General features: G+C 44.4%; 2 protein-coding genes across 5 annotated transcripts in view; one reads left to right on the forward strand and one right to left on the reverse strand.

The window, feature by feature from the left end:
• The window catches only part of LOC118359578 (parapinopsin), a 30,904-nt gene that overhangs the window by 854 nt on the left and 9,602 nt on the right, over positions 1–20,448 (forward strand). The window contains exons 2-5 of one of the 4 annotated variants that reach the window (XM_035738091.2): positions 2,107–2,197; positions 2,318–2,555; positions 2,700–2,942; positions 8,132–8,390. The exons of 1 other annotated variant lie outside the window; for it this stretch is intronic. In XM_035738091.2, coding sequence (XP_035593984.2) covers positions 2,107–2,197; positions 2,318–2,555; positions 2,700–2,942; positions 8,132–8,257 — 698 coding nt within the window. In that variant the 3' untranslated portion in view covers positions 8,258–8,390. Of the gene's footprint in view, positions 1–2,106; positions 2,198–2,317; positions 2,556–2,699; positions 2,943–8,131; positions 8,391–20,448 lie in introns of those variants that run through there. 2 more of the 4 variants (XM_052481818.1, XM_052481820.1) reach the window with 2 other exon arrangements.
• On the reverse strand, positions 8,607–10,351 carry LOC118359579 (complement C1q tumor necrosis factor-related protein 3-like). Its single transcript, XM_035738092.2, has 3 exons — positions 10,114–10,351; positions 9,331–9,477; positions 8,607–9,028 (listed from the first exon to the last, which is right to left on the reverse strand). The coding sequence occupies exons 1-3, from the start codon at positions 10,316–10,318 to the stop codon at positions 8,724–8,726; spliced, it is 657 nt and encodes a 218-aa protein (XP_035593985.2). The 5' UTR covers positions 10,319–10,351; the 3' UTR covers positions 8,607–8,723.

Raw genomic sequence — 20,448 nt, forward strand, 5'->3', positions numbered from 1 at the left:
CGGCTCAGACACAAGAGGCATGTGGCAGGGTCTACAGTCAATCACGGATTACAAAAAGAAAACCAGCCCAGTCACGGACCAGGATGTCTTCGTCCCAGGCAGATTAAATAACTTATTTGCCCGCTTTGAGGACAATACAGTGCCACTGACACGGCCCGCAACCAAAACATGCGGACTCTCCTTCACTGCAGCCGACATGAGGAAAACATTTAAACGTGTTAACCCTCACAATGCTGCAGGCCCAGACGGCATCCCCAGCCGCGCCCTCAGAGCATGCGCAGACCAGCTGGCTGGTGTGTTTACGGACATATTCAATCAATCCCTATCCCAGTCTGTTGTTCCCACATGCTTCAAGAGAGCCACCATTGTTCCTGTTCCCAAGAAAGCTAAGGTAACTGAGCTAAACGACTACCGCCCTGTAGCACTCACTTCCGTCATTATGAAGTGCTTTGAGAGACTAGTCAAGAACCATATCACCTCCACCCTACCTGACACCCTAGACCCACTCCAATTTGCTTACCGCCCAAATAGGTCCACAGACGATGCAATCTCAACCACACTGCACACTGCCCTAACCCATCTGGACAAGAGGAATACCTATGTGAGAATGCTGTTCATCGACTACAGCTCGGCATTTTACACCATAGTGCCCTCCAAGCTCGTCATCAAGCTGGGTCTCGACCCCGCCCTGTGCAACTGGGTACTGGACTTCCTGACGGACCGCCCCCAGGTGGTGAGGGTAGGCAACAACATCTCCACCCCACTGATCCTCAACACTGGGGCCCCACAAGGGTGCATTCTGAGCCCTCTCCTGTACTCCCTGTTCACCCACGGCTGCGTGGCCATGCACGCCTCTAACTCAATCATCAAGTTTAAGGACGACACTACAGTGGTAGGCTTGATTACCAACAACAACGAAACGGCCTACAGGGAGGAGGTGAGGGCCCTCGGAGTGTGGTGTCGGGAAAATAACCTCACACTCAACGTCAACAAAACTAAGAAGATGATTGTGGACTTCAGGAAACAGCAGAGGGAACACCCCCCTATCCACATCGATGGAACAGTAGTGGAGAGTGTAGTAAGTTTTAAGTTCCTCGGTGTACACATCACAAACAAACTGAATTGGTCCACCCACACAGACAGCATCGTGAAGAAGGCGCAGCAGCGCCTCTTCAACCTCAGGAGGCTGAAGAAATTAGGCTTGTCACCAAAAGCACTCACAAACTTCTACAGATGCACAATCGAGGGCATCCTGTCGGGCTGTATCACCGCCTGGTACGGCAACTGCTCCGCCCTCAACCGTAAGGCTCTCCAGAGGGTAGTGAGGTTTGCACAACGCATCACCGGGAGCAAACTACCTGCCCTCCAGGACACCTACACCACCCGATGTCACAGGAAGGCCATAAAGATCATTAAGGACAACAACCACCCGAGCCACTGCCTGTTCACCCCGCTATCATCCAGAAGGCGAGGTCAGTACAGGTGCATCAAAGCTGGGACCGAGAGACTGAAAAACAGCTTCTATCTCAAGGCCATCAGACTGTTAAACAGCCACCACTAACATTGAGTGGCTGCTGCCAACACACTGACTCAACTCCAGCCACTTTAATAATGGGAATTGATGGGAAATTATGTAAAATATATCACTAGCCACTTTAAACAATGCTACCTAATATAATGTTTACATACCCTACATTATTCATCTCATATGTATACGTATATACTGTACTCTATATCATCTACTGCATCTTTATGTAATACATGTATCACTAGCCACTTTAACTATGCCACTTTGTTTACATACTCATCTCATATGTATATACTGTACTCATTACCATCTACTGTATCTTGCCTATGCCGCTCTGTACCATCACTCATTCATATATCTTTATGTACATATTCTTTATCCCCTTACACTTGTGTCTATAAGGTAGTAGTTTTGGAATTGTTAGCTAGATTACTTGTTGGTTATTACTGCATTGTCGGAACTAGAAGCACAAGCATTTCGCTACGCTCGCATTAACATCTGCTAACCATGTGTATGTGACAAATAACATTTGATTTGATTTGACATGTAGTGTACATGTTTGATGTTGTCCTTCCCAGGTATTGCAGGTCTGTGTTCAGTGGCCGTGATAGCTGTGGACCGTTATGTGGTGGTGTGTCGACCAATGGGGGCGGTCATGTTCCAGACCAGGTCAAGTATTCCATTTAACTCTGGTAACTGTGCATATACAGAGGGAAAGATAGCAGTTGCGTAGAAGTAAGGATACATGTGTGATGAAGTTAATTGTAATGTATTCATACTGTAACATAGGCACGCAGTCGGAGGGGTGGTCCTGTCCTGGGTGTGGTCGTTTTTATGGAACACCCCGCCTCTGTTTGGCTGGGGCAGCTTTGAACTGGAGGGGGTTAGGACCTCCTGCTCCCCAAACTGGTACAGCAGGGAACCAGGAAACATGTCTTACATCATCCTTTACTTCCTGCTCTGCTTTGCCATTCCTTTCTCCATCATCATGGTCTCCTACGCTCGCATCCTCTTCACACTGCACCAGGTGGGCATGGGATGTGTGTGTGTGTGTGTGTGTGTGTGTGTGTGTGTGTGTGTGTGTGTGTGTGTGTGTGTGTGTGTGTGTGTGTGTGTGTGTGTGTGTGTGTGTGTGTGTGTGTTTGTGTACTCATGTGTGTGTTTGTCCCAGGTGTCCAAGCTGAAGGTGTTGGAGGGCAACAGCACCACCCGTGTGGAGATACAGGTTGTGCGTATGGTGGTAGTCATGGTGATGGCCTTCCTGCTCAGCTGGTTGCCCTACGCGGCCTTCGCCCTCTCTGTGATCCTTGACCCCAGGCTCCACATCAACCCTCTCATTGCCACGGTGCCCATGTACCTGGCCAAGAGCAGCACTGTCTACAACCCCATCATATACGTGTTCATGAACAGACAGGTGAGGGCCAACACATACAGTACACAAGGAAAGAGGAGACCTAGTCAGTTGCACAACTGAATGGATTCAACCGAAAAGTGTCTTTCGTATTTAACCCCTTTGAATCAGGGAGGCTGCCTATAGAGATCTACGTCAGCGCCCAGAGAGCAGTTGTTGTTTCATTGGCTTGTTCAAGGGCAAAAAAGAATGTTGCCCACCTTCCCGGCTCTGGGATTTGAACCAGCAACCTCTTGGTTACAGGCCCAACACTAGTAACCGCTAGGCTGAGAGTTGTGTATAACAAGCACAGACACACATCCAGTTGAAGTCGGAAGTTTGCATACACTTAGGTTGGAGTCATTAAAACTCGTTTTTCAACCACTCCACAAATTTCTTGTTAAAAAACTATAGTTTTAGCAAGTCGGTTAGGACATCTACTTTGTGCATGACACAAGTAATTTATCCAGCAATTGTTTATAGACATATTATTTCACTTATCACTGTATCATAATTCCAGTGGGTCAGAAGTTTACATGCACTAAGTTGACTGTGCCTTTAAATAGCTTGGAAAAATCCAGAAAATGATGTCATGGCTTTAGAAGCTTCTGATAGGCTAATTGACATCATCTGAGTCAATTGAAGGTGTATCTGTGGATGTATTTCAATGTCTACCTTCAAACTCAGTGCCTCTTTGCTTGACATCATGGAAAAATCTAAATAAATCAGCCAAGACCCCGGAAAATATTTTGTAGACCTCCACAAGTCTGGTTCATCCTTGGGAGTAATTTCAAAACGCCTGAGGGTACCACATTCATCTATACAAACAATAGTACGCAAGTATAAACACCATGTGTACACGCAGCCATCATACCGCTCAGGAAGGAGATGCGTTCTGTCTCCTCGAGATGAACGTACTTTGGTGCGAAAAGCGCAAATCAATCCCAGAACAAATCAAATCACATCAAACCAAATCAAATTTATTTATATAGCCCTTCGTACATCAGCTGATATCTCAAAGTGCTGTACAGAAACCCAGCCTAAAACCCCAAACAGCAAGCAATGCAGGTGTAGAAGCACGGTGGCTAGGAAAAACTCCCTAGAAAGGCCAAAACCTAGGAAGAAACCTAGAGAGGAACCAGGCTATGTGGGGTGGCCAGTCCTCTTCTGGCTGTGCCGGGTGGAGATTATAACAGAACATGGCCAAGATGTTCAAATGTTCATAAATGACCAGCATGGTCGAATAATAACAGGCAGAACAGTTGAAACTGGAGCAGCAGCACAGTCAGGTGGACCGGGGACAGCAAGGAGTCATCATGTCAGGTAGTCCTGGGGCACGGTCCTAGGGCTCAGGTCCTCAGAGAGAGAGAAAGAAAGAGAGAATTAGAGAGAGCATATGTGGGGTGGCCAGTCCTCTTCTGGCTGTGCCGGGTGGAGATTATAACAGAACATGGCCAAGATGTTCAAATGTTCATAAATGACCAGCATGGTCGAATAATAGTAAGGCAGAACAGTTGAAACTGGAGCAGCAGCATGGCCAGGTGGACTGGGGACAGCAAGGAGTCATCATGTCAGGAAGTCCTAGGGCATGGTCCTAGGGCTCAGGTCAGTTGAAACTGGAGCAGCAGCATGGCCAGGTGGACTGGGGACAGCAAGGAGTCATCATGTCAGGTAGTCCTGGGGCATGGTCCTAGGGCTCAGGTCCTCCGAGAGAGAGAAAGAAAGAAGGAGAGAATTAGAGAACGCACACTTAGATTCACACAGGACACCGAATAGGACAGGAGAAGTACTCCAGATATAACAAACTGACCCTAGCCCCCCGACACAAACTACTGCAGCATAAATACTGGAGGCTGAGACAGGAGGGGGACAGGAGACACTGTGGCCCCATCCGAGGACACCCCCGGACAGGGCCAAACAGGAAGGATATAACCCCACCCACTTTGCCAAAGCACAGCCCCCACACCACTAGAGGGATATCTTCAACCACCAACTTACCATCCTGAGACAAGGCTGAGTATAGCCCACAACAGCAAAAGACCTTGTGAAGATGCTGGAGGAAACAGGTACAAAAGTATCTATATCCACAGTTAAATGAGTCCTATATTGACATAACCTGAAAGGCCGCTCAGCAAGGAGGAAGCCACTGCTCCAAAACCTCCATAAAAAATGCCAGACTACGGTTTGCAACTGCACATGAGGACAAAGATCGTACTTTTTGGAATGTCCTCCGGTCTGATTAAACAAAAATAGAACTGTTTGGCCACAATTACCATCGTTATGTTTGGAGGAAAAAGGGGGAGGCTTGCAAGTCGAAGAATACCATCCCAACCGTGAGACACCGGGGTGGCAGCATCATGTTGCGGGGGTGCATTGCTGAAGGAGGGACTGGTGCACTTCACAAAGTGATGTGGATATATTGAACATCTCAAGACATCAGTCAGGAAGTTAAAGCTTGGTTGCAAATGGGTCTTCCAAATGAACAATGACCCCAAGCATTCTTCTAAAGTTGTGGCAAAAGGGCTTAAGGACAACAAAGTCAAGGTATTTTAGTGGCCATCATCATCAAGCCCTGACCTCAATCCCATAGAACATGTGTGGAAAGAACTGAAAAAGCATATGCGAGCGAGGAGGCCTACAAACCTGACTCAGTTACACCAGCTCCGTCACGAGAAATGGGTCAAAATTCACCCAACTTATTGTGGGAAGCTTGTGGAAGGCAACCTGAAATGTTTGACCCAAGTTAAACAATTCAAAGACAATGCTACCAAATACTAATTGAACTTCTGACCCACTGTGAATGCGATGAAAGAAATAAAAGCTGAAATAAATCATTCTCTGTACTATTATTCTGACATTTCACATACTTGAAATAAAGTGGTGATCCTAACTTACCTAAGACAGGGAATTTTTACTACGATTAAATGTCAGGAATTGTGAAAAACTGAGTTTAAATGTATTTGGCTAAGGTGTATGACCTTAGAGATCCTTTTAATTCTCTATTTGGTTAGGTTAGGGTGTGACTCGGGTGGGCAATCTATGTTTTCTATTTCTTTGTTGGCCGGGTATGGTTTTGGGGGCTGCCTCAAAAAATGGGGGGTAGCACATGGGGTGGTTGGCGGAGCCAGGGTTTAAACCAGAGCCAACTCCCCGTACTCACCGTGGGGAGCGTGTGACCGGGCAGGCACCATGTTTTACGGTGATACGCACTGTCTCCAGTGCGCATTCACAGCCTGGTGCGTGCTGTGCCAGCTCCCCGCACTTGCCGTGCAAAAGTGGGCATCTGTCCAGGACGGGTGGTGCTGGCTCAGCGTGCCTGGTCTCCAGTGCACCTCCTTGGTCCAGGATATCCTGTGCCGGCTCTACGCACTGTATATCCGGTGCGCCTTCACAGCCCAGTGCGTCCTGTGCCAGCTTCCCGCACATGCCGTGCGAAGGTGGTCTTTTGTCCAGGACGCGTTGTGCCAGCTCTACGCTCCAGACCTCCAGTGCGCCTCCACAGTCCAGTATATCTTGTGCCAGCTCCATGCACCCGGCCTCCAGTGCGTGTCTCCAGCCTGGTACGTGCTGTGCCTGCTCCACGCACGAAGCCTCCAGTGATGATCCATGGCCCAAAGCATCCAGTGATGATCCATGACCCGGAGCCTCCTGTGATGATCCATGGCCCAGAACCTCCAGTGATGATCCATGGTCCCGAGCCTCCTGTGATGATCCATGGCCCGGAGCCTCCAGTGACGGTCTGCAGTCCAGAGCCTCCAGCAACGGTTCCCAGTCCGGATCCTCCAGCGACGGTTCCCAGTCCGGATCCTCCAGCGATGGTTCCCAGTCCGGATCCTCCAGCGACGGTTCCCAGTCCGGATCCTCCAGCGACGGTTCCCAGTCCGGATCCTCCAGCGACGGTTCCCTGACCTTAGAGATCCTTTTAATGATCTATTTGGTTAGGTCAGGGTATGACTAGGGTGGGCAAGTTCCCAATCTGAGGCAGCTGTCTATCATTGTCTCTGATTGGGGATCATACTTAGGCAGCCTTTTTCCAGCCTTTTTCCACCTGTTGTTTGTGGGATCTTGTTTTCGTACTGTGCTGTTTAGCCCTACTAGACGTTACGTTTCATATTTGTTGTTTTTTCGGTGTTCATTTAATAAATTAAAATATACACCTACCACGCTGCACCTTGGTCCGATCCTTCCATCAACGAGCGTAACACTAACTGACCTAAGACAGAGAATTTTTACTAGGATTAAATGTCAAAACTGAAAAACTGAGTTTAAATGTATTTGGCTAAGGTGTATGTAAACTTCCGACTTCAATTGTACATACAAACACACAACACTGTGGTCTTCATATTCATGAGCTTAGGTATGATTGTGTACTCTATAAAAAATCTGAGATTCATAATTTGAAAGATGGAATATGCATTTTGTTATGTACTGTTTGATAATGAGTATTATCTAGCTGGTGGAGTCCATGTTGTTACTGTGTTGTCTGAGAGTGTTATCTAGCTGGTGGAGTCCATGTTGTTACTGTGTTGTCTGAGAGTGTTATCTAGCTGGTGTAGTCCATGTTGTTAATGTTTTTTCTGAGAGTATTATCTAGCTAGTGTAGTACATGTTGTTACTGTGTTTTCTGAGAGTATTATATAGCTAGTGTAGTACATTCAGTGGTGTAAAGTACTTAAGTAAAAATACTTTAAAGTACTACTTAAGTAGGTTTTTGGGGTATCTGTACTTTATTTTACATTATTTATTTTTTTGACTACTTTTACTTTTACTTCACTACATTCCTGAAGAACAAAAGGTACTCTTTACTCCATACATTTTCCATGACACCCAAAAGTACTCGTTACATTTTGAATGCTTAGCAGGACAGGACATTGGTCCAATTAATGCATTTATTAAGAAAACATCCCTGGTCATCCTTACTGCCTCTGATCTGGTGGATTTACTAAACACACATGCTTCATTTGTAAAAAATAATTATAAAAACAAGTAAATAGTGGCGCCTGGTTTGCTTAATATAAGGATTTTAAAATTATTTATACTTTACTTTAGATACTTAAGTATATTCAAAACCAAATATTTTTTTACTGGGTGACTTTCACTTTTACTTGAGTCATTTTCTATTAAGGTATTTTTTACTTTTACTCAAGTATGACAATACGGTACTTTTTCCATCACTGCGTCCATGAGTGTGTTGTGTATCTGTCTCTCTCCAGTTCCGGGACTGTGCTGTTCCTTTCTTGCTGTGTGGTCTGAACCCCTGGGCCTCAGAACCAGTGGGCTCTGAAGCTGATACCGCCCTGTCCTCCGTCAGCAAGAACCCACGAGTCTCACCCCAATGACAGCAACTTTCTGTTTTTTTTTGTACAATGTAAAGTTGCTGTTATAAAATATAGTTTGATGTGCAATATTTGGTTGTAACTGTTTCAAGAATACTAATAAAAGTATAGTCCATGATATATGGACAGAGACATCTCCAAGTGTATTGGAGATCATTAGTGTCACAAGGGCTTTAGGTGGATCCGGGTTCCTAATCTTAATCTGATTTACTACAAATATATTTAAATCACCTGCTGCCATATCCCGGTTTAATCTAATCTAAATTAAATTCATCTAAATTGATAACATGATCAAAGGGAGCAATACAAAAGTAATTGCTGCAACCCATGAATTCACGAAAGAAACAATTGCTGTTTTTAACATTGCTTTTATTGCCTCACACACATGTAAATGACAGCAAGAGAGATTATAATGTGTGGAAGTTAAGTGCAGAACCCTCCCAACCTACACCCTGACCCCCTTAGTCTCTCAGACGTTTTCTCCTTCAACCTGGAAGAGAAGGAAGCCACTGAAGGTGCTGAGGTTTTTGAAAGCATTACTGGTCACCTGGAAACCAGACGGTAGGACCAGGGAAACCATGTCTCCTTTGGCCAGCTGCAGGGTGGCCCCGTTGGATGCAAAGTCTTCATTGTCCCCCTCGTCCTGATACTCATAGACCAGAGCTACCTGCTCTTGGTTCTTGTAAAGGGCCACACCGATGTTGGCCTCCTTTTTCCAGGCATAGGAGGTGAAAGTGAAGTAGTAGACTCCATGTACTGGTGCTGTGAATGCTCCTGTATGTGTCGACAAGGAAAAAATTCATGAGAATTTCTGATTTATAAAGCATTATTAAACTATTTATAACGGCAGGTTATCCTACTCTAAAGGTCCTGCTTTATTAGTAGTGTATCTTTATGAATCCTTATAGAGCATGAAATACAGTTATACATGATGTGTTACCCATTGATATGTAGTTCTTATAAAGCCAATATGTTATCTGGGAATGTTTCAGCCAGACAAAGCAATAATTATATGGGAAAATGTGGATGCAGTGGGAGTTGTCTATGTAAATCGTAATAATATTTCAATGACTGACCTGTCTGAGGGCTGAACGCGTTGCCAACGTTGGTGATGATGTGATTGTGGACCAGTTTGGTGTCTCCCTGGAAGGGCCCGGTGTTGCCGTAGCCCTCATTGTCCTGGATAGGAGGTCTCAGGGCAGCTGAGAAGGCCACACCTACAGCTGAGTATAACAAAACAAATAAATTAGTTGATTTCAGTAGATTTGACATTTACATGTTTTTGCGCCCACCACCCCACAGACATGTTTAACGAGCAGTGGCTAAAGAGTAACACTTTATTTGGATAGTTATTTGGATAGTCCATGCTTTACAGAACTATCAGTAGCATTTCAACAAACTATCTGCTAACCGTAACCCTAACCCTAGCTCTAACCTTAACCCCTACCCTAACCCTAACCTTTACCCCTATTCTAACCCTAACCCTAAACTTAACCTTTACCTGTCACGCCTTGGTCATTGTATCTTGTGTTTTTGTTATATGTTTGGGTAGGCCAGGGTGGGACATGGGTTTATATGTTGTATTTCGTATTGGGGTTTGTATTAATTGGGAGTGTGTATTATTAGGGGTGTGTCTAGTTAGGCTTGGCTGCCTGAGGCGATTCCTAATTGGAGTCAGCTGATTCTCGTTGTCTCGGATTGGGAACCGTATTTAGGTAGCCTGAGTGCGCGTTGTATTTCGTATTTTTTGTATATTGTTCTGTCATTTTTCATTTTCTGTGCATGTATATAATTTATATCTGGTGCATCTAGTTACTATTATATTAAGAAAACAATATATAAAAATCCAAGAGACTTACAGTTGCGTGACTTTCTCAAGTCCTCAACCTCCCTCCTCAGGTTCCCCACCTCGGCAGACAGGCCAGAGAAAAGGGTAATGAAAGGGTCACGGGTGTTATCAGAGATGGGTTGCTTGTTGGTGGAATCTTCTGCCTGTCCATAAGACAGACAAACGATCACAATCAGCTGGAGAGGAAGCATCGTCTTCTTCATCATTGTCTTCATCTGGACCTGCAAGAGTCTGTGGAGTTGGGTAGTTCCAAGGACTTGTTTATAAAGGGTGAGGTCATGTGACCATAGTAAAGGACTTAGGAATTACATGTTGAGTGTAGAAATTAGAACACATACATTTTAACTGGGACTATTCCTGCCCTCTGTACAAACACGTTTGTTGGGCCTGGGCCAAATAACACATAAGTATCTGCAAGAGCAAACTTCAACCTCATTTCCCGAAAATCTTTTCAACTGTTCAAATACAGGAAAACTTCTGTCAATTATTGCTTCATTTTTATCTTCTATTGATTTGTAAATATAGTATCATGCAGTCAATGATATTCAGTCTTTTCGTCAGTCCACCACATTGCATTGGACTGAGAATCTAGCTACAAGTCTGAAGGTGACACAACTGCCTCTAGTTCTCAGGTATCAAGACCGTGGCCACATCCCAATTATCTCTCCTTCCTCCCAAAGTGTGCACTAGTTCACTTCCCTTCACCAACTTAACAGAAAATGACTGTTATAAGAAACATGGAAACACAACTCTATCCCGTACCTACACCAATCCACAGCGTTTACATTTTGTTGGAAGTAGTGGACATACAGATCACACACTCAGAACAAACAATACATCAGTCACAAAGCCCTAACATGGAACCCACATGGCAAACACAAAAGAGGAAGACCCACCTGGAGACAGCACAGGGCAGGAGATGAAGGCAAAGGGTCTGACATGGCAACGCCTGGAGCAGAAAGCACAAGACCAAAAGGGATGGAGGCGATTCATCGATGGCCTGTTTACCTCAAAGAATACAAAGGCCAAAGTAAGTGAACGAGTGGACATTTCAGGAGGAAGAAGATATTATTGGGACACACCCTGTGACTATGCATGCTACTTCTTGTCTCACCACGTCTCAGTATGTCAGGCATTAGAGAGTTGATACTGAGAACTACAGGGTATAATTAATCAGTAAGGCCCAAGGGGTGTGGTATATGGCCAATATACCACATCTAAGTGCTGTTCTTAGCATAATGCAATACGGAGTACCAGACAACTGCCCTTATATTGGTCAGATAACACACCCCCTCGGGCCTTATTGCTATTATAAACTGATTACCAAAGTAATTTGAGCAGTAAACATAAATGTTTGTCATACTCATGGTATAAGGTCTGATATACCACGTCGGTCAGCCAATCAGCATTCAGGGCTGGAACCACCCAGCTTACAATATACCGTATGTCTAGAGCATCCTGAAGCAACATCTTATCTTTGACCCCTCTCACTCTGCTCCCGTTGTGCCACTTGGTCTGATATCAGCCAGCTTTTTAGATCGGTTTTTACATCTTCCGGCGCCGACAGAGATGGCCGCCTCGCTTCGCGTTCCTAGGAAACTATGCAGTATTTTGTTTTTTTACGTGTTATTTCTTACATTGGTACCCCAGGTAATCTTAGGTTTCATTACATACAGTCGGGAGGAACTACTGAATATAAGAGCAACGTCAACTCACCATCATTTACGACCAGGAATATGACTTTCGCGAAGCGGATTCTGTGTTCTACCTTCCACCTAGGACAACAGGTCGGATCTCAGCCGGCAACCCAAAACAATGACGTCGTAAAAGAGGAAAACGAAGCGGTCTTCTGGTCATGCTCCGGAGACGGGCACATCGTGCACCACTCCCTAGCATACTACTCGCCAATGTCCAGTCTCTTGACAACAAGGTTGATGAAATCCGAGAAAGGGTAGCATTCCAGAGACTGTAACGTTCTTTGCTTCACGGAAACATGGCTCACTCGAGACACGCTAACGGAGTCGGTGCAGCCAGCTGGTTTCTTCACGCATCGCGCCGACAGAAACAAGCATCTTTCTGGTAAGAAGAGGGGCGGGGGTGTATGCCTTATGATTAACGAGATGTGGTGTGATCATAACAACATACAGGAACTCAAGTCCTTCTGTTCACCTGACTTAGAATTCCTCACAATCGAATGTCTACCAAGAGAATTCTCTTTGATTATAATCACAGCCGTATATATTCCCCCCCAAGCAGACACATCGATGGCCCTGAACAAATTTTATTTGACTCTATGCAAACTGGAAACCACATATCCTGAGGCTGCATTCATTTTAGCTGGGGATTTTAACAAGGCTAATCTGAAAACAAGACTCCCTAAATTGTATCAGCATATCGATTGTGCAACCAGGGCTGGTAAAACCCTGGATCATTGCTATACTAACTTCCGCGACGCATATAAGGCCCTCCCCGGCCCTCCTTTCGGAAAAGCTGACCACGACTCCATTTTGTTGCTCCCTGCCTACAGACAGAAGCTAAAACAAGAAGCTCCCGCGCTCAGGTCTGTTCAACGCTGGTCCGACCAATCTGATTTCACGCTTCAAGACTGCTTCGATCACGTGGATTGGGATATGTTCCGCGTTGCTTCCAACAACAACACTGATTCGGTGAGCGAGTTCATTAAAAAGTGCATTGACGATGTCGTACCCATAGCAACGATTAAAACATTCCCAAACCAGAAACCGTGGATTGATGGCAGCATTCGCGTGAAAATGAAAGTGAACCACTGCTTTTAACCAGGGTAAGGTGACCGGAAACATGACCGAATACAGACAGTGTAGCTATTCCCTCCGTAAAGCAATCAAACAAGCTAAGCGTCAGTATAGAGACAAAGTAGAGTCGCAATTCAACGACTCAGACACAAGAGGTATGTGGCAGGGTCTACAGTCAATCACGGATTACAAAAAGAAAACCAGCCCCGTCGCGGACCAGGATGTCTTGATCCCAGACAGACTAAATAGCTTTTTTACCCGCTTTGAGGACAATACAGTGCCACTGACACGGCCCGCAACCAAACCTGCGGACTCTCCTTCACTGAAGCCGATGTGAGTAAAACATTTAAACGTGTTAACCCTCGCAAGGCTCCAGGCCCAGACGGCATCCCCAGCCGCGCCCTCAGAGCATGCGCAGACCATTTGGCTGGTGTGTTTACGGACATATTCAATCAATCCTTATCCCAGTCTGCTGTTCCCACATGCTTCAAGAGGGCCACCATTGTCCCTGTTCCCAAGAAAGCTAAGGTAACTGAGCTAAACGACTACCGCCCCGCCCCGTAGCACTCACTTTCGTTATCATGAAGTGCTTTGAGAGACTAGTCAAGGACCATATCACCTCCACCCTACCTGACACCCTAGACCCACTCCAATTTGCTTACCGCCCAAATAGGTCCACAGACGACACAATCGCAACCACACTGCACACTGCCCTAACCCATCTGGACAAGAGGAATACCTATGTGAGAATGCTGTTCATCGACTACAGCTCAGCATTTAACACCATAGTACCCTCCAAACTCGTCATCAAGCTCGAGACCCTGGGTCTCGACCCCACCCTGTGCAACTGGGTACTGGACCGCCTCCAGGTGGTGAGGGTAGGTAACAACATCTCCACCCCGCTGATCCTCAACACTGGGGCCCCACAAGGGTGCGTTCTGAGCCCTCTCCTGTACTCCCTGTTCACCCACGGCTGCGTGGCCATGCACGCCTCTAACTCAATCATCAAGTTTGCGGACGACACTACAGTGGTAGGCTTGATTACCAACAATGACAAAACGGTCTACAGGGAGGAGGTGAGGGCCCTCGGAGTGTGTTGTCAGGAAAATAACCTCACACTCAACGTCAACAAAACAAAGGAGATGATTGTGGACTTCAGGAAACAGCAGAGTGAGCAACCCCCGTTCCACATCGATGGGACAGTAGTGGAGAGGGTAGTAAGTTTTAAGTTCCTCGGCGTACACATCACGGACAAACTGAATTGGTCCACCCACACACTCAGCGTCGTGAAGAAGGCGCAGCAGCGCCTCTTCAACCTCAGGAGGCTGAAGAAATTCGGCTTGTCACCAAAAGCACTCACAAACCTCTACAGATGCACAATCGAGAGCATCCTGTCGGGCTGTATCACCGCCTGGTACGGCAACTGCTCCGCCCACAACCGTAAGGCTCTCCAGAGGGTAGTGAGGTCTGCACAACGCATCACCGGAGGCAAACTACCTGCCCTCCAGGACACCTACACCACCCGATGTCACAGGAAGGCCATAAAGATCATCAAGGACAACAACCACCCGAGCTACTGCCTGTTCACCCCACTATCATCCAGAAGGCAAGGTCAGTACAGGTGCATCAAAGCTGGGACCGAGAGACTGAAAAACAGCTTCTATCTCAAGGCCATCATACTGTTAAACAGCCACCACTAACATTGAGTGGCTGCTGCCAACACACTGACTCAACTCCAGCCACTTTAATAATGGGAATTGATGGAAATTGATGGAAAATATATCACTAGCCACTTTAAACAATGCTACTTAATATAATGTTAACATACCCTACATTATTTAGCTCATATGTATACGTAAATATTGTATTCTATATCATCTACTGCATCTTTATGTAATACATGTATCACTAGCCCCTTTAAACTATGCCACTTTGTTTACATACCCTACATTACTCATCTCATATGTATATACTGTACTCGATACCATCTACTGTATCTGCCTATGCCGTTCTGTACCATCACTCATTCATATATCTTTATGTACATATTCTTTATCCCTTTACACTTGTGTGTATAAGATAGTAGTTTTGGAATTGTTAGGTTAGATTACTTGTTGGTTTTACTTCATTGTCGGAACTAGAAGCACATGCTTTTCGCTACTCTCGCATTAACATCTGCTAACCATGTGTATGTGACAAATACATTTGATTTGATTTAGTTGTCTGTATTTTATTTCCTTCAAAAAACGGTTTATCTGGACCTATGTCCATGTGTCAGAGTACTAAGGCTTGTACCAATATTTACAATGGTGTGTAAGTATGATAAGGGTGTTAATGTTAAACAATGCGAGAACATTGGATGAGAATGAACCTACTATAAAGTCAAATATTTCTTTATCTATGGAGGTTTTCCTTGGAATGGAGGATTTGTATAAAAAGCTACTTCTGTTGTAGAAAATATTAAATCAAATTCTTCTTTGACACCGGAGCTTGTAAATTCAATTAGACTTTATTACAAAAGTAACAGAAGTGGAGCCTTTCTGTGGAAAAAAACAGCCTCCTCATTCTTACTGCTTGGATTTTATACAGTTTTACCCTTCCATAACGTCATCACCCCACTTTACGAATCATGTTGTCTTATTTAGTTTCCATTCTCTTATTGGCTCAGACATTGGGGCATAGATTCTATTGGCAGCGTGACATACATACTCCCACTGGTGCCTACTGATTAGCTCATTTTCCTGTCCAAAGATCTTCTGAAGTTTAGAGCATTGTTGTCTATGTATGATTAACCCATGTGTGTGTACAGTAGCCTTCACAAGATCAGATGTGGCCCAGACCAAACATGTCTTGTTGGTTTGTCTTGCCTCATCAACACAGATTCTGCTTACGTTCTGATTTTTACATGTCCAATGGTCAATTTGATGTTGATCTAGCTTGGACCCACATGGGTTTAGCCTTCATTCAGTTTACACATGTATAATATTTAAACTTTTATTGATTCTTCTTTCTACTTCAAAGAGAACAGTACAGGTTGCTGGAAATCAACCCTAGTCATGAATATTCACCTACACTTCCTTGTGCAAATAACGCTTGAATATGAACATTACAGAAGTACTATAGCTTAGGATGGTGCTCTCTCTTGAGGAAAGTGTCTGTAACCAGGATGGATCCGTGGTGAGACAGATAGCAGAAGTCACCACCATCTTCATCCTCCTTTACATCTCACCATCATCTTCATCCTCCTTTACATCTCACCATCATCTTCATCCTCCTTTAGATCTCACCATCATCTTCATCCTCCTTTACATCTCACCATCATCTTCATCCTCCTTTACATCTCACCCTCATCTTCATCCTCCTTTACATCTCACCCTCATCTTCATCCTCCTTTAGATCTCACCCTCATCTTCATCCTCCTTTACATCTCACCACTATCTTCATCCTCCTTTACATCTCACCATCATCTTCATCCTCCTTTACATCTCACCATCATCTTCATCCTCCTTTACATCTCAGCACCATCTTCATATTCCTTTACATCTCACCCTCATCTTCATCCTCCTTTACATCTCACCCTCATCTTCATCCTCCTTTACATCTCACCCTCATCTTCATCCTCCTTTACATCTCACCCTCATCTTCATCCTCCTTTACATCTCACCATCACCTTCATCCTCCTTTACATCTCACCACCATCTTCATCCTCCTTTACATCTCACCATCATCTTCATCCTCCTTTACATCTCACCATCACCTTCATCCTCCTTTACATCTCACCACCTTCTTCATCCTCCTTTTCATCTCACCACCATCTTCATCCTCCTTTACATCTCACCCTCATCTTCATCCTCCTTTACATCTCACCCTCATCTTCATCCTCCTTTACATCTCACCACCATCTTCATCCTCCTTTACATCTCACCCTCATCTTCATCCTCCTTTACATCTCACCACCATCTTCATCCTCCTTTACATCTCACCCTCATCTTCATCCTCCTTTTCATCTCACCCTCATGATCACCATTTCCAGCTTCATCAACCACAAAACATTACTTCTATTTCATCACAGTTCTGTCAATTATCCAGTTATCTAGTATCAGCAATGTACAAATGTAAGGAGAACATGAAAGGAAAACCCCTCTTTTCACTCGACTGCTACCCTCTGTTTATCAAATATGCACAGTCACTTTAACCATATCTACATGTACATACTACCTCAATCAGCCCGACGAACCGGTGCCTGCATGTAGCCTCACTACTGTTATAGCCTGTATATAGCCTCGCTACTGTTATAGCCTGTATGTAGCCTGTATATAGCCTCGCAACTGTTATAGCCTGTATGTAGCCTGTATATAGCCTCGCTACTGTTATAGCCTGTATGTAGCCTGTATACAGCCTCGCTACTGTTTTAGCCTGTATATAGCCTCACTACTGTTATAGCCTGTATATAGCCTCGCTACTGTTTTAGCCTGCATATAGCCTCGCTACTGTTATAGTCTGTATATAGCCTCACTACTGTTTTCGCCTGTATATAGCCTCGCTACTGTTATAGCCTGTATATAGCCTCGCTACTGTTTTAGCCTGCATATAGCCTCACTACTGTTATAGCCTGTATATAGCCTCGCTACTGTTATAGCCTGTATATAGCCTCGCTACTGTTATAGCCTGTATGTAGCCTGTATGTAGCCTCGCTACTGTTTTAGCCTGTATGTAGCCTCACTACTGTTATAGCCTGTATATAGCCTCGCTACTGTTATAGCCTGTATGTAGCCTCGCTACTGTTTTAGCCTGCATATAGCCTCGCTACTGTTATAGCCTGTATGTAGCCTCGCTACTGTTATAGCCTGTATGTAGCCTCGCTACTGTTATAGCGTGTATATAGCCTCGCTACTGTTTTAGCCTGAATATAGCCTCGCTACTGTTATAGTCTGTATGTAGCCTCGCTACTGTTTTAGCCTGCATATAGCTTCACTACTGTTTTAGCCTGTATATAGCCTCGCTACTGTTATAGCCTGTATATAGCCTCGCTACTGTTATAGCCTGTATATAGCCTCGCTACTGTTTGAGCCTGCATATAGCCTCGCTACTGTTATAGCCTGTATAGAGCCTCGCTACTGTTATAGCCTGTATATAGCCTCGCTACTGTTATAGCCTGTATATAGCCTCGCTACTGTTATAGCCTGTATATAGCCTCGCTACTGTTATAGCCTGTATGAAGCCTTGCTACTGTTATAGCCTGTAGATAGCCTCGCTACTGTTATAGCCGGTATATAGCCTCGCTACTGTTATAGCCTGTATATAGCCTCGCTACTGTTTTAGCCTGTATATAGCTTCACTACTGTTATAGCCTGTATATAGCCTCGCTACTGTTTTAGCCTGTATATAGCCTCGCTACTGTTATAGCCTGTATATAGCCTCGCTATATATTGTGGACTTCAGGAAACAGCAGAGGGAACACCCCCCTATCCACATCAATGGAACAGTAGTGGAGAGGGTAGCAAGTTTTAAGTTCCTCGGCATACACATCACAGACAAACTGAATTGGTCCACTCACACTGACAGTGTCGTGAAGAAGGCGCAGCAGCGCCTCTTCAACCTCAGGAGGCTGAAGAAATTCGGCTTGTCACCAAAAGCACTCACAAACTTCTACAGATGCACAATCGAGAGCATCCTGGCGGGCTGTATCACCGCCTGGTACGGCAACTGCTCCGCCCTCAACCGTAAGGCTCTCCAGAGGGTTGTGAGGTCTGCACAACGCATCACCGGGAGCAAACTACCTGCCCTCCAGGACACCTACACCACCCGATGTCACAGGAAGGCCATAAAGATCATCAAGGACAACAACCACCCGAGCTACTGCCTGTTCACCCCACTATCATCCAGAAGGCAAGGTCAGTACAGGTGCATCAAAGCTGGGACCGAGAGACTGAAAAACAGCTTCTATCTCAAGGCCATCATACTGTTAAACAGCCACCACTAACATTGAGTGGCTGCTGCCAACACACTGACTCAACTCCAGCCACTTTAATAATGGGAATTGATGGAAATTGATGGAAAATATATCACTAGCCACTTTAAACAATGCTACTTAATATAATGTTAACATACCCTACATTATTTAGCTCATATGTATACGTAAATATTGTATTCTATATCATCTACTGCATCTTTATGTAATACATGTATCACTAGCCCCTTTAAACTATGCCACTTTGTTTACATACCCTACATTACTCATCTCATATGTATATACTGTACTCGATACCATCTACTGTATCTGCCTATGCCGTTCTGTACCATCACTCATTCATATATCTTTATGTACATATTCTTTATCCCTTTACACTTGTGTGTATAAGATAGTAGTTTTGGAATTGTTAGGTTAGATTACTTGTTGGTTTTACTTCATTGTCGGAACTAGAAGCACATGCTTTTCGCTACACTCGCATTAACATCTGCTAACCATGTGTATGTGACAAATACATTTGATTTGATTTAGTTGTCTGTATTTTATTTCCTTCAAAAAACGGTTTATCTGGACCTATGTCCATGTGTCAGAGTACTAAGGCTTGTACCAATATTTACAATGGTGTGTAAGTATGATAAGGGTGTTAATGTTAAACAATGCGAGAACATTGGATGAGAATTAACCTACTATAAAGTCAAATATTTCTTTATCTATGGAGGTTTTCCTTGGAATGGAGGATTTGTATAAAAAGCTACTTCTGTTGTAGAAAATATTAAATCAAATTCTTCTTTGACACCGGAGCTTGTAAATTCAATTAGACTTTATTACAAAAGTAACAGAAGTGGAGCCTTTCTGTGGAAAAAAACAGCCTCCTCATTCTTACTGCTTGGATTTTATACAGTTTTACCCTTCCATAACGTCATCACCCCACTTTACGAATCATGTTGTCTTATTTAGTTTCCATTCTCTTATTGGCTCAGACATTGGGGCATAGATTCTATTGGCAGCGTGACATGCATACTCCCACTGGTGCCTACTGATTAGCTCATTTTCCTGTCCAAAGATCTTCTGAAGTTTAGAGCATTGTTGTCTATGTATGATTAACCCATGTGTGTGTACAGTAGCCTTCACAAGATCAGATGTGGCCCAGACCAAACATGTCTTGTTGGTTTGTCTTGCCTCATCAACACAGATTCTGCTTACGTTCTGATTTTTACATGTCCAATGGTCAATTTGATGTTGATCTAGCTTGGACCCACATGGGTTTAGCCTTCATTCAGTTTACACATGTATAATATTTAAACTTTTATTGATTCTTCTTTCTACTTCAAAGAGAACAGTACAGGTTGCTGGAAATCAACCCTAGTCATGAATATTCACCTACACTTCCTTGTGCAAATAACGCTTGAATATGAACATTACAGAAGTACTATAGCTTAGGATGGTGCTCTCTCTTGAGGAAAGTGTCTGTAACCAGGATGGATCCGTGGTGAGACAGATAGCAGAAGTCACCACCATCTTCATCCTCCTTTACATCTCACCATCATCTTCATCCTCCTTTACATCTCACCATCATCTTCATCCTCCTTTAGATCTCACCATC

Source organism: Oncorhynchus keta, chromosome 27, assembly GCF_023373465.1.
Source record: "Oncorhynchus keta strain PuntledgeMale-10-30-2019 chromosome 27, Oket_V2, whole genome shotgun sequence".
In the NCBI taxonomy this organism is placed as follows: domain Eukaryota; kingdom Metazoa; phylum Chordata; class Actinopteri; order Salmoniformes; family Salmonidae; genus Oncorhynchus; species Oncorhynchus keta.

Bases quoted from the DNA above. Each gene is read 5' to 3' on its own strand.
- LOC118359579 (XM_035738092.2), bottom strand. From the start codon at position 10,318: ATGAAGACAATGATGAAGAAGACGATGCTTCCTCTCCAGCTGATTGTG. The intron at 9,478-10,113 runs GTAAGTCTCTTG...TGTTATACTCAG, and splicing joins CTTGAGAAAGTCACGCAACT to CTGTAGGTGTGGCCTTCTCA. The intron at 9,029-9,330 runs GTCAGTCATTGA...CGACACATACAG, and splicing joins CGCGTTCAGCCCTCAGACAG to GAGCATTCACAGCACCAGTA.